The 24394-nt window shown below is 59.7% G+C and overlaps 2 protein-coding genes across 2 annotated transcripts; both read left to right on the top strand.

The window, feature by feature from the left end:
• Positions 1–3323: 3323 nt before the first annotated feature.
• ZBTB45 (zinc finger and BTB domain containing 45) lies at positions 3324–10024 on the top strand. Its single transcript, XM_079760248.1, is given in 7 exon segments — positions 3324–3508; positions 5703–6134; positions 6136–6195; positions 6197–6493; positions 6495–6650; positions 6652–6991; positions 8454–10024. Coding segments are annotated over 6 exon segments (1542 nt in total). The 5' UTR covers positions 3324–3508; the 3' UTR covers positions 8711–10024.
• A 135-nt stretch (positions 10025–10159) lies between these two features.
• On the top strand, positions 10160–23023 carry SLC27A5 (solute carrier family 27 member 5). The gene is made up of 10 exons (XM_079760165.1): positions 10160–12051; positions 13397–13606; positions 13883–14041; positions 17803–17927; positions 19277–19471; positions 19551–19641; positions 20474–20672; positions 20923–21020; positions 21103–21233; positions 21317–23023. Exons 1-10 carry the CDS (start codon positions 11184–11186, stop codon positions 21491–21493), a joined length of 2253 nt encoding a protein of 750 aa, XP_079616291.1. The 5' UTR covers positions 10160–11183; the 3' UTR covers positions 21494–23023.
• Positions 23024–24394: the final 1371 nt, after the last annotated feature.

The raw sequence follows: 24394 nt of genomic DNA, 5'->3' as shown, positions 1-24394 counted from the left end.
CTTTTATTTTTTTATATTTTATTTTTTTATTGCGTGTCATCCTTCTGCAGGGGCCATGCTAATCTTCTCTGTATCGTTCCAATTTTATTATATATGCTGCCGAAGCGAGCACCGTTTCTCTTTCTTTTAAATCACCGATGCCAAAGCACATAAAAATAAAGCATCTATGTGTGGCCTGTGTGGCTCAGTGGTTGAGCATCGACCTATGAAACAGGAGATCCCAAGTCAGGTCTCCTCAAGGCACAGGCCCCGGTTGTGGGCTTGATCCCCAGTGGGGGGCATGTGTCTCTCTCATCATTGTTGTTCCTATCTCTCCTCCCTTCCTCTCTGAAATCAATACAATATTAAAAAATTAAAATCCTTATTGATTCTAGAGCGAGAGGAAGGGGGAGAGAGAGAGAGAGAGAGAGAGAGAGAGAGAGAGAGAGAGAGAGATTAATGGAGGAAGAAACTGACCTATTGCTTCCTGTACCATCAAACCCACAACTGGGTATGTGCCCTGACCAGGAGTCGAACCCTCAACCCTTTGGTGTTTAGGATGGCACTCTAACCAACTGAGCCACATTGGCCAGGGCTACCTTAGTGATTTTCTAAGTAATCTCTCTCTCTCTCTCTCTCATTTTAATTTCAGAGAGGAAGAGGGAGAGAGTGATAGATCCTCCCTTCCCCCAACTGATGGACAGAGTATGACTTAAACTCCACCTGCAGCCGGACATTCCTGAACACCTTATATGGACTGCACATTGAACCACCAATCAGCACCTGCCATATACCCTAAGCCCCCAATTCCTAAATCCCTAGGTGCCTAATCATGTGCCTTACATGAAACCACCAATCAGCGTGTGCTGAGTGCCCTAAGCCCCGTCCCCTCCTTTCCTCCCCTTAAAAGGCACTCTCACCCCGGCAAGCTCTCTCTCAAGCTCTCTCTCTCTCTCTTCCCTTTCCCCCTCTGGAAGGCGGCCGGCAGGGTGATCGCCAATAAAGCCTGTGTCCTGGTATCCCATGGTCTCCGGCCTCTGTTCATCTTTCAGAGAGAAGCATAACGATGAGAGAGAATCATTGATCAGCTGCCTCCTGCACACCCCACACTGGGAATCCAGCCCACAAACTGGGCACGTGCCCGTGACTGAAATCAAACCCGGGACCCTTCAGTCCGCAGACCGACACTCTATTCACAGTGCCAAACCAGCTAGTAATAAACTTTCTCTTACAATTTTTTTGGGGGAAAAAAAACATAAACCTGTGCCCTGGGCTGCACTATTCCCCCAAATGCCTCCATAACCACCGTGGCAAAGGCCTTTCTCAAGGCCTGAGTGGGGTTGGGGTTTGTTTGGGGTTTCTTTCCCTCCTGTTCTACACCCTTCTTCCTCATCGTCCTTGCACATTCCTTTCCACCCACCCTGATGCTGTCCCAGCCCATATGTCTGGACAGTTGGTTCCCCTCTGACCCCCAAATCCCCCTGCATGTCGGACCTTGTAGGATGGGAGAATGAGACCGTCGAGGTGCCCGATGCTCGCTGGTAGGCAGGAAGGCAGCATCTGGAAGGTATTCGAGAAGAACAGTGGCATCGTTCAGATGCTTACCAAGCGGAGTCTCTGGCAGCTGTATTTGATTTTAGGGAGAGAGGAAGGGAGAGGGGAAGAAAGAGAAACATCAGCTGCGTCCTGCACGCCCCCTACTGGGGATTGAGCGGGAAACCCAGGCAGGTGCCCCGACCTGGGCGGCCTGGTGACCTCTGTGCCCCGGACAAGTCCCAGTCAAGGGAGCCACACCAGCCCGGTCCGCTGCTTCTTAACCGAGGACCACGGACTCCGTAGCTTCAAGCAGCACCCACCTCCTGGCTGCAGCCTTGCTCCGCTCACAAAGGCTGCAGTCAAGCGTGGGCCGGGCAAGGCTCTCCGGGAAGCTCTGGGGAGAAACCCACTGCCCAGCGCATCCGGGTGGTTGGCAGGAGGAACCCAGGCCCCTGCGGTTGTAAGACTGGGTCTGTTTTCTTTTTTAATATATTTTACTGATTTTTACAGAGAGGAAGGGAGAGAGAGAGAGAAAACATCCATGAGGAGACTCATCCAACAGCTGCCTCCTGCACACCCCCTATTGGGGATGTGCCAGCAACCAAGGTACATAACCTTGACTGGAATCGAACCTGGGACACTTCAGTCCGCAGTCCGACACTCTATCCACTGAGCCAAACCAGTCAGGGCTATTTTTATTGATTTCAGAGAGGAAGGGAGAGGGAGAGAGAGATAGAAAGGTCAGTGATGAGAGAGAATCTTTGATGGGCTGCCTCCTGTACGCCCCTTACCAGGGGTGGAGCCCACAACCCAGGCATGTGACCCTGACTGGAATCGAACCCCGGGACCTTCAGTCCACAGGCCGATGTTCTTTGTTTGTTTGTGTGTTTTGTTGTTGTTAATCCTCACTAGAGATATTTTTCCATTGATTTTTAGAGAGTGAAAGAGAGAGGAACAACTGAAATATTGATGTGAGAGAAACACATTGGTTTCTTCTTCTTCTTCTTTTTTTTTTTTTGGTAAGTGAACATTTATTGAGTAAATTACAGAGCGCAGAAAAAGTAATTTCTGGCCTTAGCGGGTTTGGCTCAGTGGATAGAGTGTTGGCCTGCAGACTGAAGGGTCCAGGGTTCGATTCCAGTCAAGGGCACATTCTGGGGTTATGGGCTTGATCCCCAGTCAGGGAGGCTGCAGGAGGGTTTCTAACTATCTCTTTCCCTTCCTCTCTGTAAAAAATCAATAAAATATATTTAAAAACAAAAAACATCAGCCCTAACTGGTTTGGCTCAGTGGCTAGAGCATTGGCCTTCGGACTGAAGGGTCCCAGGTTTGATTCTGGTCAGGAGCATGTACCTTGGTTGCGGGCACATCCCCAGTAGGAGGAGTGCAGGAGGCAGCTGATTGATGTGTTTCTCTCCCATCTATGTTTCTGACTCTCTATCCCTCTCCCTTCCTCTCTGTAAAAAATCAATAAAATATATATAAAAAAGAAAAACATCAATGATGAGAGACAATCCATTGATTGGCTGCCTCCTGCTTGCACCCTCCCCTGCTTGCACCCCCACTCCTGCTTGCACCCCCACTCCTGCTCGCACCTCCGGGGGTCGCAGAGTGCCTTCCAACACTTTATTGGGGTGCAGCACCCCCAGCCCCGCCCCGCCCCGCTCACACAGGGGCTAGGCCCGCTGATTGACAGTGCAGGCCCCGCCTCCTCCCCGTCTCTAGGGCGACGCCGGAAGCGTACTGCGGCCCAGAGAATCCTCGCCGCCCCGCCGTTCCTGTGTCTGCGACTTCGGTTCCCCCGGAACTGCGGCCTGGCGGCGGCGGCTCATCTCCATAGAAACACCGGAAAGGTGCTCCCCGCTAGCGCTTCCCAGCGCCACAGCGGCTGCGGACTTCGGTTCCGCCGGAGTCGCGGCCGGGAAGCGCGGCCTTGTCGGTGGTAAGCCGGAGGCGGCCGCAGCCGGGCCTGGTGCCTGCGGAGGAGCGGGAGGTGAGGTTGGGCGGGCGTTCCCCAGCCGCGGGGCTGGCGGGAGGCCGGAGCGTGCCCGGGAGGGCCCCCCACGCTGGGCCGGGAGCGCAGGCTGCGGGCGGGAGGGGGCGCTGTAGGGCGCCGGCGGGGCGGACCCGGGAGGCCTGGGGGAGTGCGGGCTGCGGCGGGGGCAGCGGGTGCGGACCTCAGAGGGGCGCTGGGCGCAGGGTAGGGCGCGTGCCAGGTCGCAGAGCGCGGGAGAGGGCGCTCGGGGCTGTGCGTGGCGCGGGCAGAGGTGTGGCGGCGGGAACGCGGCGCGGCCGGGCCTGGGGGCCGCGTCCTCCGGTGGTCCTCCGGTGGCCTTTGTTCCGAAGCGCCTGGGAGGCCCTGCTGCCTCTGCACCGAGAAGTCGGAGCCTTTCGGGGAGCAGGGCGGGGGGCGGGGATCGGGAAAGGAAGGGCTGCTGCCCCGCGGGTTGATGCACAGGAGTCTGCCCCAACCCCCGGCGCACATTGGGAGCCTTAGACGCCGGGTGAATGGACCCGGGGAGGATGCTGGTGCAGAGGCAACAGCACGTGCAGACTCGGCTCATTTGCGAACTGGCCGAGAATTAATTCTCCGCACGGTGGTCTCCGAGCCGAGGCGGGCCCTGACCTGTTAGGAGGGAGCAGGCTCCCTCTGGCTGTCGCGTGGGGAATAGACCGCGAGGTGGGGGGAGGGGGGGGAGAGAGGCGGTCACTGCACCCCTCGGTCCAAGCCAGTGAAGGTGTGTGAAGTGGTCTGAGGGGTTAGATGTGGGGCGTGCAAGAAACGGGGATGGGTTCTGGCCCCAGCAAAGATGGTTTGGGCTTAAGGAGCTGCAGGGGGTGAGTCTGAACTCTCCGTAGGCGCTGAGGGTGAGGGCAGGCCTCACTCTGGGGCTGTGACCCTGCCTGGACCAGGCAGGGCTCAACTCCTCCCCTAGACGAGAGATGGGTGGCCTGGGTGTGGGATGAGCGAGGTATATGAAGGAGAAAGTGAAGCTGAGAGAGCATGGTGCCTACTTGACAGGTGAAATACGGCTGCTCAGGTTCCCAGAATCCCTTGCGGGGGGTGGTAACCCCTCTTTCTAGTGCCTGAGGGTGGGCAGTGCTGGGATAAGGAGTCCACAGTTTGACAGGACGCATCCGGATTGCTCAGCCATGCACCCCCTGCACTCACCCAGTCACACACCCCTGCACAGGCCACACAAGTCTCCTCTCTGCACACAAGCCGCTCCATATTCCCTTCCACGGGGGGAGGGGGGGGAGGGGTGCCGGGTGCCAGAAGCCACGTGTTTCCCTCCCGTGGGGCAACTGCTTGGCTAATGCCCCTCCTACTCTGAACCCTGTGTGACTGCACACACCCCTGGTCACCCAGTCCAGGGTACACCTCCTGCCACCCCACCCCGAGAAGACCTCCATGTACACTGGTGAAAACCCCCGGTTCTGAGGCAGCAGACGGGGCCCAGGCCTCGGAGTCCCTGAGGTTGGGGTGTGAGGCAGGGGCGGATCAGAAAGAAGCCATCAGTGGAGGGGGTTGCAGCCATCTGGGGGGTCAGTGAGCCAGTTCTGGGTGCAGGTCTCTGCCCTCTTCTCCACAGAGCTGCCCCCTGGAGGGGAGGGGGGAAGATTGATAGGTATTGGGGTTGGGGGAAGGGTGGCTGGGTGGGCCTAGACAGGGGAACCCAGCCCTGGAGCCTTGCCTGCCTGGGTAGTAAGCAGCACTGGGGGAAGGGAAGGCCGGGTGTTGATCAGGGATGCCTCCTGCAGGCCCCCTACTGGGGCTTGAGCCCGACACCCAGGTATGTGCCCTTGACCCGGAATCGAACCCAGGACCCTTCAGTCCGTAGACCTATGCTCTATCCACTGAGCCAGGGCCCTGGGGAGTCCTTTGATATTCCCACCCCTCTCCCATGGGTCTGCAGGGAGCTGTGGAGATGGCAAGACAGGCAGGAGTCCTGGAGAAGGGTCGTGCTCGGTGTGTGTGGGGGGGGTCCCAAGGCCCCTGGGGGGGGTCGTGCAGAGGCCTGTGCGCTGGGTGGAGCCCTGCAAGGGTCCGTTTGTGGCGGGGCGGGGGATGGGGTGGGGAGGCGCTGAGATTCGCCCTGTCCCGCGACTGAGGCTGAAGGAACGAACGGGGACCCTAGGGCAGAGGGAATCCCTGGCTGACCTCCCCTCCCCCTCCTCCGGTGCAGATGGCGGCGGCGGAGGCCGTGCATCACATCCACCTGCAGAACTTCTCCCGCTCGCTGCTCGAGACCCTCAACGGACAGCGGCTGGGCGGGCACTTCTGCGACGTGACCGTGCGCATCCGCGAGGCCTCGCTGCGCGCTCACCGCTGCGTGCTGGCCGCCGGCTCGCCCTTCTTCCAGGACAAGCTGCTGCTCGGCCACTCGGAGATCCGCGTGCCGCCCGTGGTGCCCGCGCAGACGGTGCGCCAGCTCGTGGAGTTCCTCTACAGCGGCTCGCTGGTCGTGGCGCAGGGCGAGGCGCTGCAGGTGCTCACGGCCGCGTCTGTGCTGCGCATCCAGACGGTCATCGACGAGTGCACGCAGATCATCGCCCGGGCCCGCGCCCCGGCCCCCGCCGCGGGCGCCCCCGCGCCCCTGCCCCTGCCCACGCCCGTTGCCCCCGCCGCTCGCGCCCGCTCAGCTGCGCCACCGCCTGCGCCACCTGCTGGCCGCGCGCCCCCCCGGGCCACCCCGGGGCCGCTCACACCCGCAAGCAGCGCCAGCCCGCGCGCCTGCAGCTGCCCGCGCCCCCGGCGCCGGCCAAAGCCGAGGGGTCCTTCGCTGACCCCGCCCTGCCTGCCGCCCCAGAGGAGGGCGGGGACGAGGAGGAAGAGGAGGAGACGGAGGACGAGACTGATGGCGAGGATGGCGAAGGCGGTGGCCCGGGCGAGGGCCAGGCTCCCCCCTCCTTCCCCGACTGCGCCGCCGGCTACCTCACCGCGGACAGCGCGCGCGAGGAGCCGCCTGCGCCCGCCCGGCCTCTCCGACTACGGCGCCGGGAGGGACTTCCTCCGGGGGCCCCCCGTGGCCGAGGACGTGTTCCCCGACAGCTACGTCTCCGCGTGGCAGGAGGAGGACGGCCCCGCGGTGGAAGGCTGTGCCGCCGAGGCCCCCGCCCCGCCGGACTGCGTCACTGTCCGGGCCCCGCCAGCCCGCCGTGAAGGCCCCGGCGCCTCCCGTAGTCCTTTTCCCCTTTCACCTGGGCGCCCCGGGGCCCCCCGCGCAGCCCCCGCCAGCACCCTCAGAGTCGGTCCCAGCTCCCCCGACCGCCTTCTACCCGGCGCTCCAGCCCGAGGCGGCCCCCAGCGTGACTCTGGGGGAGGCCCTGGCCCCGCCCGCCGCCCCCGCCGCCGCCCCTCTGGTCCCCCCTGCGCGCCCCGCGGGCTCCGAGCCGCCCGCCTACGAGTGCAGCCACTGCCGCAAGACGTTCAGCTCGCGGAAGAACTACACCAAGCACATGTTCATCCACTCGGGTGAGCGGGCGTCTCCGGCCGGGTCCCCTGAGATGCGAACCTGAGGCGGGTGGGGTGGGGTACCGTGCCGGCTGGCAACTCCAGAGGAGCCTGGAAGTGGAGCCCCCAGGTGCTCCGTGTGGGCAGCAGCCCCCCTGCGGGTTTCCTGACCCCGCTTCATTGGGGGGGGGGGGGGGGGGGGGGACTGTGTCCTAAGGCGGGGTGCGGAGCAGGAACCTGCCCCAGAGCCTTTGGAACTTGGGGTGGAGCCGTGGGGGTGGGGTGGGCATGGCCCGATGGAGGAGCAGTGCTGGGACCTCCCTGGGCTCAGTGACGGACTGGATGCAAAGGAGTGGGTTCTGGGTGCGCTGGCCTTGGGAAGCGTGGGGAGCAGGAAGAGAGGTGGTCTGACCAGGGCTGGAGGAGACAAGGGGCTCCCCAAGGCTCTTGGACCTCAGCTTGTAGGGGAGGCGGCTCTGAAGCGAGGCAGCTGGGGGTGGTGGAGGGAGGGCCCCAGGTGGTGGCTGGTGAGGCCTGGGGAGGACAGGTGTGTGCAAAGCCTTGGCGGAGCCGGGTGTGAAAAGCCAGGATTTGGCCGGAAAGCCAGGGGGAGTGGCAAGGGGAGTCCTGGGCCGGGGGGTTGGGATTTCGCTGTGAAGAGGGGGAAGGCACCCATGTTCTGAGATGGGAAAGAGAATGGAGGTGCGGTTTACAGTTTAAAATCGCCACCTGGCCGCCTCGGGCAAGGAGGAGAGGGCAGGGCCACGGTAGCACCAGCCAAGGTGTGCCAGCACCGCGGGGCCTTCGCCAGGTGCCGGCTGGCAGGTTTGGGAGGACCCCGCCTAGGCACTGCCCCTGCCGCTGAGAAAGGCTTTTTGTTTATACCCTCGACTCTGAGGGCCAACAGGTGGCCGCCTCCTCTCTGAGCCTTGGGGGCTCAGCCTGCTCTGTCCCCCAGGGACATCATGGTGGCCAGCAGGCAGGGGTGTGGGCAGCAGGGGTTCTAGCGGAGAGGGGGAGGTATGCCCAGGTCCCTTGCAGTGTAAGGGCCTCCCCAGAAGGGTGGCCAGATGTGGGCCTGGTAGGTATGGGGGAGGGGAGGCCTCGGTGTGGGCACGGGACACCTAAGTGTCCAGCCCCGATGGGCAACGATGCCCCACACCGGCGGGTTCCCTCCAGGGAGGGTGCCTTTTGGGGTTGAGGGACCCTGACAGTCAGTGGTACCTGGTAAGATGGTACAGGTCTGAAGAGGGGGTCCCAACCGGCCAGAGGGAAGGGGTTAGGCCAGGCCACGTGTGGGGGTCCCCGTGGGACCGGACGGTCGGGGAGTGAGGGTGGCCCCAGAACGCCCCTGCTGAGCAGGGGGTTCCAGGTGGATGGTTGTCCCCTTGGGGCGGGGGTCTCTGCCTGGCAGAGGCACGGGGGGCGGGAGGGGGTGGTCTCTTTCCGGCTGACACCTGGGCACCCCGCTTGTCGCCCGCAGGGGAGAAGCCGCACCAGTGCGCTGTGTGCTGGCGGTCCTTCTCGCTGCGCGACTACCTGCTCAAGCACATGGTCACGCACACGGGCGTGCGCGCCTTCCAGTGCGCCGTCTGCGCCAAACGCTTCACGCAGAAGAGCTCGCTCAACGTGCACATGCGCACCCACCGCCCGGAGCGCGCGCCCTGCCCCGCCTGCGGCAAGGTCTTCTCGCACCGCGCGCTGCTGGAGCGCCACCTGGCGGCGCACCCCGCGCCCTGACCCAGGCCACGCCCTCCGTGGGGTCTCAGCCACTGGGGCTACACCATGCCGGCGAAGTCACGCCCTTTTTGTTTTGGCCACGCCCACCGCAGGGCTCCTGACATCCCTGCCAGACAGGTCAAGCCAGCAGGTACCTGACCACCGCTGGCCACACTGCCCCCTGAGCACAGGCCCTACCCTGCTTCCACCCTCATCTGCACTGACAGGGGCCCAGCTCGCCTTGCTCCGCCCACACTCGACCCTTCCAGGTAGTGGCGGGCTGGGGCTGGGCTGGGATCTGACTGCCTCAGAGCTGGATCATCAGACCTGGGGTGGGGCCCAGGATTCCTGCTCCAACTCCCCCAAGTGGGGTGGGGTTCAGAGCTGCTTCCGCACTCCAGCTTCAGACTGGGTGAGATCCACGGTGCACTCCCCAAGCCACCCCTCATCTGGCACCTACGGGGACACGGGGTGGGCCCATCATGGACTAATAAAGGACTGGCTCGCGGGCCAAAACCCAGAAGCTGTGAGCTCCTGGACGTGGGGTTTCTCACTCTCGTTGGGTAAAGACAGAACTGCCCACTTGGTCGTCTGGTGCCTCTGTGGGGGGCGTGGGGCATGCATATCACCGGGCCTGACCCTCCTCGTCGGCGGTCCTGTGGGGAGGGTACAGGCCAGCCCCTATGCGGTGAGTCTTCAGAGAGGGGGGCCACGTGCGGGACCCCACCCCAGTCGCAGTTGCTGCTGCCTGGGAGGAACATTTCGTTTCGAAGCCTGTCCCCCAAGATCTCTGGACCTCCCTGTTGTGATGGGCATCATGGTGGAGCACCTTACTTTTGGGGGGCCAGGAGTTCTTTGGGGGCTAGCTGCCATGAGGGGAGCTGAGCCCTAGCACCTGCCCTGGCAGGCAAGGTCTGCAGTGCTGGGTGGGCAGGTGCTGAAGCCCTGCATGGGCTAGGCGGGCCACCCAGAGGGGGGTGGTGCAGCCTGCAGGGGGTGATGTGCTGGCTTCCGGGCCAGTGGCAGCGCCTCTCCGAGCTCCCCCGGTGACGGCCTTCCAAGGGCCAGGAGTCCTGCACACACGTGACCCCACCCATGCCAAAGGGTGCGGCAGAAATCCGCCCAGCACTGAGCGGGGTCAGATACTCCAGGCATTCCTTTCAGAATTTACTGAGCACCTGCTCTATACCTGGTAGCGCCCCAGTCCAGCCAAACCCCACCTCCCACAGGTGAAGGGGAGCCAGGCGGTGCCCCGAAGCCCACGGGCCTTGCTGTCCAGCTGACTCTTGTGGCCCTGGCCAGCGGGTGTCCATGGAGGCAGAGGGGCACAGAGGACCCTGCAGCGTGAAACAAACAGCTGGGGTGAGGAGGACGGGGGACAGGTGGGGGCTGGGTGGACACAGTAAGGGACTGAGAAGTAACATGTCGCGGGGGGGGGGGGGGGGGGGGTGTAGAGCACAGCAAAGGGATTGTAGTCAACGCTGTGACACCTGTGTGGTGCCAGGGGAACCAGACTTGGGAGGGGATCGCTTCGGAGGGCGTAAAAGTATCCAACAGCCCCAGCCCATTTGGCTCAGTGGATAGAGCCTTGGCCTGCGGACTGAAGGGTCATGGGGGTTCAATCCCGGTCAAGGGCACGTTCAGGGGTTGCAAGCTCCACCCCCCAGTAGGGGGCGTGCAGGAGGCAGCGGATCCATGGTTCATCCTTGATGTTTCTATCCCTCTCTCTGATATCAATAAAAGTACTTTTTAAAAGTGAGTAAATGTGCCCTGTGGGGCGCGGCTACAGTGTTTGGACAGGTCCAAGCCTTGGGACTGAGAGGGCACTGTGGCCACGTGCCACTGAGCATGTGGCTCAGTCCCAGCGTGGAGGGCAGGGCCCTCCCAGCACCATGATAGCCAACAGCTGGAGTTGTCAGCTTGACCCTATGGTCCGGACACGTGGGCCCACATGCCTGAGTGATACAGGCTGCAGGTAACGGAGTATCGAAACTCAGGAGAATGTTGTAAACATCTTGACCACGCCCTCACTTTGCCTCCTGGCATTTGGCTATCAAAGGCACGGCGTGTGGGCGTCGGCGCTGCACACCGAGACCCAGCTTTCCTTCTCTCATCTGTCTTTTCTAAGCCTTTCAGCCGCCCCTCTCGGGGTCTCTGAACCTGGCTGAGCTGGCGCGGGCACGTCAGGCACCCAGGGGCTGAGTATGCCATGGCCGTGCCGGCTCTCCACAGTGCCCCAGCTGGTGTGGCTCAGTGGATAGAAGGGTCCTGCGGGCTGAAGGGTCCCGGGTTCGATTCCGGTAAGGGCACATGCCCAGGTTGCAGGCTTGATCCCCAGTGGGGGCGTGCAGGAGGCAGCGGATCAGTGATTCTCATCGTTGATGTTTCTATCTCTCCCTCTCCCTTCCTCTGAAATAAATAAAAATATATTTTTTAAAAATGAGTATAAGTGTCCAGCCACTCTGCTATGCACCCGAAACGAATCTGCTGTTGAATGTCAACTGTCATTGAAAAGGAAGAAGTTCTGGGGGCAGAGTCCCGGCGGCTGGTCGCTCCGCCCTCGATGCCACCTGGACCACCGCCAGGGCCAGAGGTTGCCCGGCAGCCCCGCGCAGGTGAGCGTGCCGCGGGCACAGGACAGACAGCGGTGCCAGGAGGACAGACAGCCGGTGCCATGGGCGCGGGGCGCCGGTCGCTGCTGCTGCTGCCGCTACTGCTGCTCCTGCGGGGCGGGGGGCTGCCCGTCTGGCCCGTGGCCGCGGCCCCCGCGCTGCGCTGGCTCCTGGGGGACCCCGCCTGCTGCGCGCTGGTCGGCCTGGCGGCGCTGGCGCGGCCCTGGCTCTGGCCCTGGGCGCCGCACGGGCTCAGCCTGGCGGCCGCGGCCCTGGCCCTGGCCCTGCTGCCGCCCCGGCCGCCCCCCGCGCTGCGCTGGCTGCCCGCCGACCTGGCCTTCGTGGCGGGCATCCTCCGCGTGGGCCTGGGCATCCGGGCGCGCTTGGGCCGCTCGCCCCCGGACACCTTCGTGGACGCCTTCGAGCGGCGCGCGCGGGCGCAGCCGGGCCACACGCCCCTGGTGTGGACGGGCCGCGGGCGCCGTGCGGTCACCTACGCGGAGCTGGACGCCCGGGCCTGCCGCGCCGCGTGGGCGCTGAAGGCGGAGCTGGTCGCCCCCGAGGGCGCGGGGCCCCGGGAGCCCGCCGCCCTGCTGATGCCGTCCGCGCAGGCCGTCCCCGCGCTCGGCCTGTGGCTGGGGCTGGCCAAGCTGGGCTGCCCCGTGGCCTGGATCAACCCGCACATCCGCGGGGCGCCCTTGGCGCACTCGGTGCTGAGCTCTGGAGCGCGGGTGCTGCTGGTGGACCCGGGTAAGGATTCCCCCCCCGCCCCCCCCCCCTCCGGAGGCCGGCGGGGCGGGAGGGGTCAGGGAGGGAGAGCAGGCTGGAAGGACCGCTGGTGGGGGGCCAGGAAGGGGCTGGACAGGAGCCCCGTTAGCCCGCTCACCCCACAGGCTGGGAAGTAATTCTGAGGAACCAAGCGCTTTGTTTTTCCTTTAAAAAAAAATTATATATGTATATATTTTATTGATTTTTTACAGAGAGGAAGGGAGAAGGACAGATAGTTAGAAACATCGATGAGAGAGAAACATCGATCAGCTGCCTCCTGCACACCCCCTACTGGGGATGTGCCCGCAACCAATGTACATGCCCTTGACCGGAATCGAACCTGGGACCCTTCAGTCCGCAGGCTGACGCTCTACTGAGCCAACCGGCCAGGGCTGTTCTTCCTTTTCTTAAAAATAGTTTTATTGATTTCAGAGAAGAAGGGAGAGGGAGAGAGAAACATCAATGAGAGCGAATCATTGATCGGCTGCCTCCTGCACGCCCCAAACTGGGGGTCAGCCCACAACCTGGGCATCTAACCCTGACCTCCTGGTTCATAGGTTGTTGCTCAACCACCAAGCCATGCCAGCTGGCCTCCTCCTTCTTCGCCATGGCTATTTCAATCCTTTTTGCCAATACTAACCTTTTTTTTCATATATATATATATATATATATATATTTCATAGAGGAAGGGAGAGGGGGAGATAGAAACATCAATAATGAGAGAGAAGGGGGGGCAATGGTAAGATATGTACACATATAATACCTTAATAAAAAAAAGAAAATAATGAGAGAGAATCATTGATTGGCTGCCTCCTGCACACCCCCCACTGGGGATGGAGCCCACAACCAGGGCATGTGCCCTTGACCAGAACCAAACCTGGGACCCTTCAGTCTGCAGGCTGATGCTCTATCCACTGAGCCACACCAGCTAGGACGTTCTTTTTCTTTTTCTTTTCTTTTTTTTAATCCTCACCGGAGGCTATTTTTCCATTGATTTTTAAGGAGAGTGGCAGAGAGAGGGAGAGACAGAAACATTGATGTGAGAGAAACACATCGATGGTTGCCTCCTGAACGCGCCTTGACCAGGGTCCAGCCGGGAGGAGCCCTCCACCAGGGTCCCTGCCCTTGACCGGAACCGGAACCCGGGACCCTTCTGTCCGCAGGCCGGTGCTCTATCCATTGAGCCACACGGGCCGGGCCCTGGGGTTCTTCACAAAAGCGCAGAAGCGCCCTCTGCCGGCCGCGCCCTCTGTGACCTCGGGTGGGTTCCCCCTCGCCGCCTGGAAGGGGGGCCTTGCCTCAGTCTCCCCTCTGGTCCGCCCGGCAGATCTCCGGGAGAACCTGGAGGAGGTCCTCCCGCAGCTGCAGGCGGAGCGCGTGCGCTGCTTCTACCTGGGCCGCACCTCCCCGACGCCGGGGGTGGGCGCGCTGGAGCCCGCCCTGGACGCCGCGCCCTCGGACCCCGTGCCCGCGGGCCTGCGCGCGGGCCTCACACGCAAGAGCCCTGCCCTGTTCATCTACACCTCGGGGACCACCGGTGAGGGCACCCCGCAGCCCGCGCCCCAACCCCTGGCCTCTCACCCTGACCTGACCCCGAGCCCGGCCTACCCAGCACAGGCTGCGCTTCGAGGGGGACGCGTGGCCAGACCTCGGCCCTGAAATGTTCTCGGAGGGATCAGGGCCAGAGTCCTGCCTCCTGGAGCTTTGGGATTTGACCTCTGAACCCCAAACCCAACCTGACCTCCTTGAACTCCCCCCTCCCCCGGAGAACCAGCCCTGCACGCCCCCCACCCTCCCAACCTCCATCCCCCAGGGCTCCCGAAGCCGGCCATCCTCACCCACGAGCGGGTGCTGCAGATGAGCGCGATGCTGGCCCTGAGCGGGGTCACGGCCGCCGACGTGGTCTACACGGTCCTGCCCCTGTACCACGCGATGGGCCTGGTCCTCGGGGTGCTCGGCTGCCTGGAGCTCGGTGAGCCCTTCCCTGGGGACCCCTCCTGCCCGGGGAGTGCGGGCTGGGGGTCGGGGTGACCGGGCCTCACAGGTCGCCCAGCACCCTGTGAGGAGGGGCATACGGCAGAGAGGGAGCCCCAGGACCCCTGGGCAGAGGGCCGGGCACCCAGGGGGTTCCCAGGGCTGTGTTGTGGTCAGGAGGGACAGCAGCTGTGTGAGGTCACTCCTGTGACCTCCTGTCAGGGAGGATGTGCTCAGCAAACACTGCTCTGCCCGCCTCCCCGGACACCTGATAGGAAGTCACCTGGGGCCTTTCCATGGCCACGTTTGTTTGTTTTTAAATATATTTCATTGATTTTTTACAGAGAGGAAGGGAGAGGGATAGAGAGTTAGAAACATCAATGAGAGAGAAACATCGATCAGCTGCCTCCTGCACACCCCCCACTGGGGATGTGCCCGCAACCAAGGTACATGCCCTTGACTGGAATCAAACATGGGACCCTTCAGTCCACAGGCCGACGCTCTATCCACTGAGCCAGAAAAAAATTAAATACGTAAACATTTCTGCATCAGTCCTCATGTGCCCACTACCCAGTTTCAGCCCCCACCAGCATTTTTCTGAAAATAGTTCCTCCCTCCTTCCTTCCTTCCTTCCTTCCTTCCTTCCTTCCTTCCTTCCTTCCTTCCTTCCTTCCTTTTTCTTTCTTCTCTCTCTCTCTCTCTCTCTCTCTCTCTCTCTCTCTCTCTCTCTCTCCTCTCCTCTTTCAAGAGAGAGGGATAGAGATAGAAACATCAATGAGACAGAAATACCATCAGTCGGCTCCTGCACACCCCCTACCGGGGATGGATCCTGCAACCCAATCATGTGTCCCCACTTGGAACAGCCCAGGTGGCCTCTGGGATCCTGGCTCAATGCTCCACAGCTGGCTCCACTGGCCGGGCCATGTTGTTTCTTTCTCACCTCCCCCTCATTCCGCTTCAGCCTGTCTTTCCTAGATGTTATTAAACTATTTTTTATTAATTTTAAATGTATTCATTTTTAGAGAGAGAGAACAGAAAGGAGAAAGAGAAACATTGACTTGTTTATTTGTTTTTTAATATTTTTATTGATTTCAGAGAGGAAGGGAGAAGGAGAGAGAGTTAGAAACATCAATGATGAGAGGGAATCCTCGATTAGCTGCCTCCTGGGTACGGGCTCTTGAGCGGAACCGAACCTGGGACCCTTCAGTCCCCAGGATGACGCTCTATCCACTGAGCCACACCAGCCAGGGCACAGCATTGATTTGTTGTTGCACTTATGTATTCATTGGTTGGTTCTTGTCTGTGCCCTGACTGGGAATCCAGCCCAGGATGGCGCTTCAACCACCTGACCTATTCAGTTAGGGCTTAAAAGGTTGTTGTTTTTTTAGATCATGCACCATTTCAAACGTACACAAGAGTAGAGCAAAGAGTTGGATGAGCCCTAACTGGTTTGGCTCAGTGGATAGAGCGTCGGCCTGCGGACTGAAAGGTTCTGGGATTTTGATTCCGGTCAAGGGCATGTACCTTGGTTGCGGACACATCCCCAGTAGGTGTGCAGGAGGCAGCTGATTGATGTTTCTCTCTCATCTATGTTTCTAGCTCTCTATCCCTCTCCCTTCCTCTCTGTAAAAAATCAATAAAATATATATATTTTTTTAAAAAAAGAGTTGGATGAAGTCTCCAGTGTACTCAGCCAACCTCCACAATTAACATGTTGCCAGTTTTATTTCACATGCACGCCTCTCCTTCCGGATTATTTTACAACAAGTCCTCTCGCTTGTAACTATTGCAGTAGGCGTCTCTCACATATCAATGAACAGCAACTGCAGTATCATCAGATGTGCACTTCCTGTTCAGATTTCTCCAATTACCAAATTGTCCTTTCACTGTTAGTCTCCTCACTGTTTGCTCTCTGTTCCTCCCCCCGCCCCCCGTGTGTCCAGTTAGACTGCAAATTCCCTCTAGAGATGTTGTTACATTCAGTTCAGTTATTCTTTTGTTCTTTGTTTGAGAGAGAGAGAGAGAGAGAGAGAGAGAGAGAGAGAGAGAGAGAGTTGTTGTTCCACTTATTTATGCATTCACCGGTTGGTTCCTGCGTGTCCTGACCAGGGATCCAACCCTCACCCTTGGCCTACTGGGACGACACTCTAACCAATTCAGCTACCCAGCCAGGGCCTTCAGTTAAATTATTCCTGGCAAGCCGAAACCGGTTTGGCTCAGTGGATAGAGCGTTGGCCTGCGGACTCAAGGGTCCCAGGTTCGATTCCGGTCAAAGGCATGTACCTTGGTTGCGGGCACATCCCCAGTAGGGGGTGTGCAAGAGGCAACTGATCGATGTTTCTCTCTCACATCTCTCACATCGATGTTTCTAACTCTCTATCCCTCTCTCTTTCTCTCTGTAAAAAAACAATAAAATATATTTAAAAAAAATTATTCCTGGCAAGCCCTCACCGGTATGGCTCAGTGGATAGAGTATCGGCCTGGGGATTAAGGGTCCTGGGTTCGATTCTGGTCGATTCTGGTCAAGGGCACGAACCTTGGTTGTAGGCTCCCTCCCCGGGCCCGGGGCCCTGGTCGGGGCACGTGCAGGAGGCAAACAATCGATGTGTTTCTCTCACCTCGCTGTTTCTCTCTGTCTTTCCCTTTCTTTCCCACTCTCTCTAAAAACCAATGGAAAAGTATCCTCGGGTGAGGGTTAAAAATAAATAAATAAATAACCCTGAGGGGGTGTCCTTTCCGAGGACCCAGCACCCCTTCTATATGTTGCCTCCCTGTCAAAAACAGCCTCAGAGAAGACACAGCTGCTACTAACCAAGCTCACAAGCAAACATCCTTTGGGTTCAGAGATGGTGACATTTCACTTGCAGGGTGTAGTGGCCCCTAAAATTAATTAATCCACGTGAGCGCCTCTCCAAACACCCACCCACCCATCCACCCACTCACTTTTCCATCCACCTATCTGCCCACCTGTTCAGCGAAACATTCATAAAATCTACACTAATAAAAGAGAAAGATGCAAATTGACTGTACCTTCGTGACACCTGTAGCCAATCAGGAGTGAGTATGCAAATCAACCCAACAATTTTTGGGTTAATTTGCATATGCAGGCGCCCAGCAGCCGGGGGGCGCAGGCGTTCTGCATGCCCCATCAGCCCCGGGCCTCTGGGCAGCATGGGAAGGCAGAAAGGCGGCTGAAGGCGGTGCCGGCAGCCAGGGGAAGGAAGGCTCATTCTTTTTTTTCTTTTTTTAAAAATATATCTTATTGATTTTTTACAGAGAGGAAGGGAGAGGGATAGAGAGTTAGAAACATCGATGAGAGAGAAACATCGACCAGCTGCCTCCTGCACACCCCCTACCGGGAATGTGCCCGCAACCAAGGTACATGTTCCTGACCGGAATCGAACCTGGGACCTTTTAGTCTGCTGACCGACGCTCTATCCACTGAGCCAAACTGGTTTCGGCAGGAAGGCTCATTCTTGCAGGAATCTTCGTGCACCGGGCCTCTAGCATTATCATAACCAAGAACGATGGATGCTCTCAGCCCTCCCTGAGCCCTGGCGCACGGTGTCAGGCACCAAGCCTCCCACACACTCTGGAGGCCGGATGTGGACCCAGGCCCAGGCCCGCCGAGGCCTGGCTGGACCAGGGACCAGCGATGAGCCCAGATCACCCTGTGCTTCAGGGGCCACCAATCGATCGAGGCAGCTTCTCGCCGAGGCGTGGACGCAGGACCTGAACCCCTCCTCTCCCGCCTCCCAGGAGCCACCTGTGTCCTGGCCCCCAAGTTCTCCGCTTCCTGCTTCTGGGAGGACTGTCGGCAGCACGGGGTGACCGTGATCCAGTACGTGGGTGAGGTCCTGCGGTACCTGTGCAACGCTCCCCAGGTGAGGCGCTCGGCGAGGCTACGGGGGAACACCTTACATACAAAACCCGCAGCCGTCACCCTGGGCGCCCGGCGAGGCTCCGGGCAAACACCTTAGATACAAAACCGCAGCCTTCACCCTGGGCGCCCGGCGAGGCTCCGGGCAAACACCTTAGATACAAAACCGTAGCCGTCACCCTGGGCAGCATTGGTTTGTGGTTAGAGTGTTGGCCCATGCACGGAAGGGTTGTGGGTTCGATTCCCAGTCAAAGGCACGTTCGTGGGATTGCAGTTTCAATCCCCAGCTGTGTGGGAGGTAACCAATCAATGTGTCTCTCTCACATCAATATTTCTCTCTCACCTCGCTCTCTCTCTCCCCCTCCCTCCCTCCCATTCTCTCTGAAAGGCAATGGAAAATATCTCCTCCTCAGGTGAGGATTAACGAACCAACCAAACAAACAAACAAAAAATTGCCCAGCTGGCATGGTTCAGTGGTTGAGTGTCGACCTATGAACCAGGAGGTCACCGTTCAATTGCCAGTCAGGGCACACGCCCACTTGCAGGAGGCAGCTGATCAATGATTTTCATCATTGGTGTTTCTCTCTCTCTCTCTCTCTCTCTCTCTCTCTCTCTCTCTCCCTTCCTCTCTGAAATGAATGAAAATATATTTTAAGTTGCAGCTGTCACACCAGGTAAAGGTCTCAGGTATATGCAGGTACAGGACTCAAGCAAGGTGGCTCAGGTAACACATCCCAGACCAGAGCCACGTACAATGAGTCCCACACAAGGTTTCCAATCCCGGCTTCTTCGGTGACCACCTGATCAGGTGACCTCACCTCTCTCAGCTTTAGGGTCCCCCTTTGGAATCGGGGATAACATCCCAAGGGGATCTTGTGAGAATTAAACGTGCAAAGTGCCTAGAACACGGTGAGGCTCAGGGGAAACTCGTTAGACGCGAGCAGCCTCATCCGTACCATGAGTTACCCCGGGTGACTGTCCCCAGGTGCCCCTCCAGGTAAAGCCTCCAGGCAACTGCCCCCAGGAAGGCCCCTAGTAAGCCCCCAAGATGAAGCTTCAAAGCACCCCCAGGTTACTTCCAGGTGAAGGCCCCCAAGGAACGCCTCCAGTACAAGTCCCAGGTGTCTATCCCCCCAGGAGACCCCAGGGGAGGCCTCCCGTCGCCCTAGCTGCCCCTCCAGGTGAGGCCTCCAAGTAATACCTGCAGGTAAGCCTCCAAGTACAGATGCCAGGTAAGGAATGCCCAGTGAGCACCCCTGGTAGGTCCCCTGGGTATATACCTCCCAGGGAAGGGTTCAGGGCACCCCCAGACCCAAGGCACCTCCTCCTGACCCTCCTTGGGCATCTCTGCAGCGACCAGAGGACCGGACCCATACCGTCCGCCTGGCGATGGGCAACGGCCTCCGCGCAGACGTGTGGGAGGCCTTCCAGCGACGCTTCGGGCCCATTCGGATCTTTGAAGTCTACGGCTCCACGGAAGGCAACGCGGGCTTCGTCAACTACCCAGGACGCCGCGGGGCCGTGGGCAAGACGAGCTGCATCCTTCGAGTGAGTGGGTAGGGCGTGCAAGGCCCTGCCGGGAGCGGAGCGCCCCGGGCCTCTGACACCCCCCCCCCCCTCCACGCAGGCGCTGTCCCCCTTCGAGCTCGTGCAGTTCGACACGGAGGCTGCGGAGCCCGTGCGGGACGGAGCAGGCTTCTGCGTGCCCGTGGGGCCAGGTACTTGGGGGCGGGGGCGGGGCCTTCCTGGGAAGGCAGGGACCTTCTCCTCCGCGGCCCGAGGTCCTGCTCCGCGGTGGTGCCTGCAGCTCTCACCCGACCCTGAGTCCCCGTCCGTCCGTCTGTCCGTCCGACCACTGTCCGGGCCCCTCTGCCCTCAGCCTCTCGGTTCTGACGGGCACCCCGGCCTCAGCCTCTCTTCGCTGTGCCTCCGGGTGCCCCCGGGGGCTGTCCTCTCAGCCTCCCGTCCTCCCAGGCACCCACCTTCCCCAACCTTCTCCTCGGGTCTTCCCTCCAGGGGTCTTGCAAGGGCCTGGCCACACCCGTTTCCTCCCACCACTATTTGTCTCCATCCTTCGACCCTCCCTTGTTATCCTTTCCCATTAAAAAAAAATATTTTTATTGATTTCAGAGAGGAAGGGAGGGGGAGAGAGAGGGAGAAACATCAATGAGGAGATGCACGTCCCCCACTGGGGATGGAGCCCACAACCCTGGCACGTGCCCCGACCTCCTGTTTCAATCACTGAGCCACGTCGGCCGGACATCCTTTTCCTATTTGTTTTATTTTATTAATTTAATTTAATATTATTTTATTTTTTACGTTTTTTTTTTCCTTTTCCCATTTTTAATGGGCTCCCCGTGCCACCCTCTCTGTCCGGTCCGTCCCTCCTCTTCCGTCTCCCTGTCCCTGTGTCCGTCTCCCCGTCTCCATCGCTGGGTGTCTCTCCTCTGAGGGTCCGGGTGGTGGAGTCCGCCTGTTGGAATCTCGGGCGGGAGGCCGCGGGCTCCGAGACTCCGGTCGTGGTTCACGCCGCCTCCCGCTCCCGCCCAGGGGAGCCCGGGCTGCTGCTGACCCGGGTGCTGGGCCGCAACCCCTTCCTGGGCTACCGCGGGCCCCGGGAGCTGTCGGAACGGAAGCTGGTGCGGAAGGTGCGGCGCCCGGACGACATTTACTACAACACCGGGGACGTGCTGTCTGTGGACCGCGAAGGCTTCCTCTACTTCCACGACCGCCTCGGGGACACCTACCGGTGCTGGGCGGGGCTTCGGGGCGGGGCCACCGGGACATTCTGATCCTAAAGGGAGGCGGAGCTTTCGGATTCCGGGGGCGGGGCTTCGGGGCGGAACTTGGAGGCGGGGCCACCGGCGCTTTCAGATCCTACAGGGAGGCCGAGTAAAGAGGCGGGGCTTTCGGTTTCCGGGGGCGGGGCTTGGTGGGCAAGGGGCGGTGCCTCCTCGTTACCAGGGGCGTGATCTCAAGCACCTGCTCTCACCCCGCAGATGGAAGGGTGAGAACGTGTCCACGCGGGAGGTGGAGGGCGTGTTGTCACTCATGGACTTCCTGCAGCAGGTGAACGTCTACGGCGTGTCCGTGCCAGGTGCGGAGGGCTCCCCTCATTTCAAAACAACAGCAGCTTTGTGGGTGGGGGAGCTGAGAGTGACTGGTTGGTGTGCTTCCAGGGTGTGAGGGCAAGGTGGGCATGGCCGCTGTGCAGCTGGCCCCCGGCCGGGCCTTCGACGGGCAGAAGCTCTACCAGCACGTCCGCACGTGGCTCCCAGCCTATGCGGTCCCCCATTTCATCCGCATCCAGGTGAGCTCAGGGGGGCAGTGGTTGGGGGGTGGGAGGTCGTGGACATGGGAGTCGCAGTGGGAGTTACAGTCCTGCCCCTGCAGGACATCCTGGAGATCACGAACACCTTCAAACTGGTGAAGTCCCAGCTGGTGCGTGAGGGCTTCAACGTGGGCGTCATTGCAGACCCGCTGTTTGTGCTGGACAGCCAGGCCCAGGCCTTCCGGCCTCTGACACAGGACATGTACCAGGCTGTGTGTGAGGGCACCTGGAAACTCTGAACAGCTGGCCGGCTAACAGGGCATGTGGAGGGGCAAGGCCAACGCCGACCACTGTCAAAAAATAAATCATGAACGGGAGCACTTGACAATCGAGCTGGAGCTGCTATGCCAGAGGAACTACCTTCCATGTCTTATGTCTCCAGCCTTTTGAGTGGTAACACGGGGCCTAATCACCTTGTGTCCCGAAGAACTGTTTGCGAGAATAACAAGAAAGCAGCGATGACTAGTGGACAGATGACTACAGAGCTGGAAAATGGAAAACAATAGCAGTGCCTTCCTTCTGTGGATGTAATGGTGCCCCTTCCCTTTCTCATGACTATCCCGTGCCTTTGTCTCCCGATCAGAACACTATTTGGGCATATGCCTGAATCAGTACTTCAGGAATAGTTACCCCCTCCCACCCCCCCGCCCAATTTTCAAATAAACACTAGTTTCCTCTCGCTTTGGAAGCCTCTTTCTTTTTTTTTAATGTTTTTATTGGCTTCAGAGAGAGAGGAAGAGAGAGAGAGAAAGAGAGAAATGTTAATCGGTTGCCTCCCACATGCACCCCAACCGGCACCAAACCTGTAACCTGGGCGTGTGTCTGAATCCAACCAGCGACCTTCAGGTACACGGGAAGACACTCAACCAACTGAGCCACACCCGCTGGGGCCTTTTTTCTTTTTTTTTTGGGGGGGGGGGTCCTTTTCTTTTAAACACCATCATTCGAATGTACAGTGTCACCACCTCATTCCTGGACCTGCACAGGAGCCTCGTGGATCCCAGACTGGCTGTATCCCCAGCTTCACAGAGCAGGCCTACCCTGGACCCAGGAACAGAGAGAACAAACAATGTACACAAATGCCTGCGTGGATGGAGGAATGAGCCACCAGTGGAGGGCCTAGTGCCCTCCAAAAGGCATACTTCAGGCCCTGTCAGCATGGCTCAGGGGTTGAGCGTTGACCTATGAACCAGGTCACAGTTGATTCCCGGTGAGGGCGCATGCCCAGGTTGTGGGCTCCACCCCGGTGGGGGTTGTGCAGGAGGCAGTCGATCAATGATTCTCTCATCATGGATGTTTCTCTCTCTCTCGCCCTGAAATCAATTAAAAAAATTTTTTTTGAAAAGGCAGCATACTTCAGGGTCCCCCTTGCCTCCCACCTAGGACCTCAGCTCGCCTGCAGGAGCGGCCCTGTCTGGGGAAGGGCAGGGGCGTGGGAGGGACCAGCAGCCTTGAGCCTCTGCACAGTGGAGAGGAGAGCGGCCGGTCCCATCGGAGGGTCTTTTGTGGCCTCTGAGGGCGACCTGACCCGGCGTGCAGGCGCTGGACTGAGGCATGAAGGTTGGGCAGGAAGTAACTGGGGGAGCGCACGTGCAAAAACCCTGCGGCGAGTGCTGGGGGCGGGGAGGGGGGCGTGCAGAGGCCTCTGAAGTTGGGGTCTGCAGTGTCTGGAGCCAGACGTGAATGAATATCCCTCCGGGGTGCAGTGGGCGCTGCAGACCAGAGGTAACGAGAAAGGAGCCCCCAAGCGCAGAGGCCTCCGAAAGCGGAACGAGTCCGCCGGGGCATTGTGGGAACTGCGGACAGAGGCCAAAGAACGTGGAGGCCTCTGTGACGTATGGGAGCGCCGTCACAGCCCGGAAGTTCGGCCTGGAGCATTGTGGGAGTTGTAGGCAGAGGCCAGCGGACGTCCACGCTCCTGGGATGGGAGTCGGAGCTGCTGTCAGAATCTACCAGGAACAAGGGGTCCACCAGGGACTAGCGACCATCCAGGGCCACCAGGTAGCAAGGGCCACGGGAATTCTCTGAGGCCCACGAGGGACCTTGGACCCACCAGGGACACAGGGACCCACCGTCCTCTTCACGTCCCGTGCGGATCTCGCCTGCTGGCCCACCAGCTCACCTGTAACCACTCCATCTCCAGTCCGGACGCTGCCCAGGCCCCAATGCGAGCACCAGGTCAGAAGGTCCTCATACTGGGGATGGCGGAGGCAGCCCTCTCCCCTCCCAGCTCCAGGCTGCAGCCAGGTCCTGCCCTGCCCAAGTCATCTCCAACCCCCAGGGCTCCTTCCTTGAGTGCACCTGTTTCCTGGAAACTGCCCCCCCCCCCATAATGCCCCTTATTTTCAAAGTAGGGGGCAGATGGAGAAGGGTGCTTAGTAATGTCTTCCAAAGACATTCATGTCAGAATCCCTGGAAACTGGATGTTACCTCACATGCAAAAGAGATGTTGTAGATAAATCAGGTGTGCAGGTGAGACAGGAAGCGATGCTTCAGGATCCTCAGGTAGGGATGAGGACAGCTCACGAGGTGAGCGCTAAATGCATGGCAAGGGTCTTTATAAGAAGGCAGGAGATCAGAGCTGGAGAGACGTCACCACCAATGCTGGCTTTGCAGGTGGAAGAAGGGGCCAAGGAATGAGGCAGCCTCTTGGAGCTGGAAAAGGCAATAAAATAGCCCTTGCCCGTTTAGCTCAGTGGTTAGAGCGCTAGCCCGAGGACTGAAGGGTTGAAGGTTCAATTCTGGTCAAGGGCTGGATCCCAGCCTCAGTCGGGGCACGTGCAGGAGGCAACCAATTGATGTATCTCTGTCTCCCTCTCTTCCATTCTTTCTGAAAATCAATGGGAAAATTGTCTGGTGAGGACTTAAAAAAAAAAGGGGGAGGGGGGAGAGGGAAGGCAATAAAATGGATTCTCCCCTAGAGTCTCCAGGAGTAGCCTGCCCTGATGACACCTTGATTTTCAGTGAAACTGTTTCACAGTCATGAGAAAACAAATGTGTGTTGTCTGGAGCCACCAGGCTTGTTGGAGCAACAATAGGAAAGGAACACAGTGCCCGGATGAATGTCCGGAATGCCTGCCTGGGAACCCAGGTGTGCCTCGTGGGCAGCAGGCAGCTGGCCCTCTGCTCTCCTGCTCTCA

This window comes from Cnephaeus nilssonii (assembly GCF_951640355.1).
Source record: "Cnephaeus nilssonii genome assembly, chromosome: 20".
Classification (NCBI taxonomy): Eukaryota; Metazoa; Chordata; class Mammalia; order Chiroptera; family Vespertilionidae; genus Cnephaeus; species Cnephaeus nilssonii.
Note: the sequence above shows the minus strand (reverse complement) of the source record. Positions and strands in the feature narration are given on the sequence as shown.

Bases quoted from the DNA above. Each gene is read 5' to 3' on its own strand.
- SLC27A5 (XM_079760165.1), top strand. From the start codon at position 11,184: ATGTCAACTGTCATTGAAAAGGAAGAAGTTCTGGGGGCAGAGTCCCGG. The intron at 14,042-17,802 runs GTGAGCCCTTCC...CCCGCCTCCCAG, and splicing joins GCTCGGCTGCCTGGAGCTCG to GAGCCACCTGTGTCCTGGCC. The intron at 21,021-21,102 runs GTGCGGAGGGCT...GTGTGCTTCCAG, and splicing joins CTACGGCGTGTCCGTGCCAG to GGTGTGAGGGCAAGGTGGGC.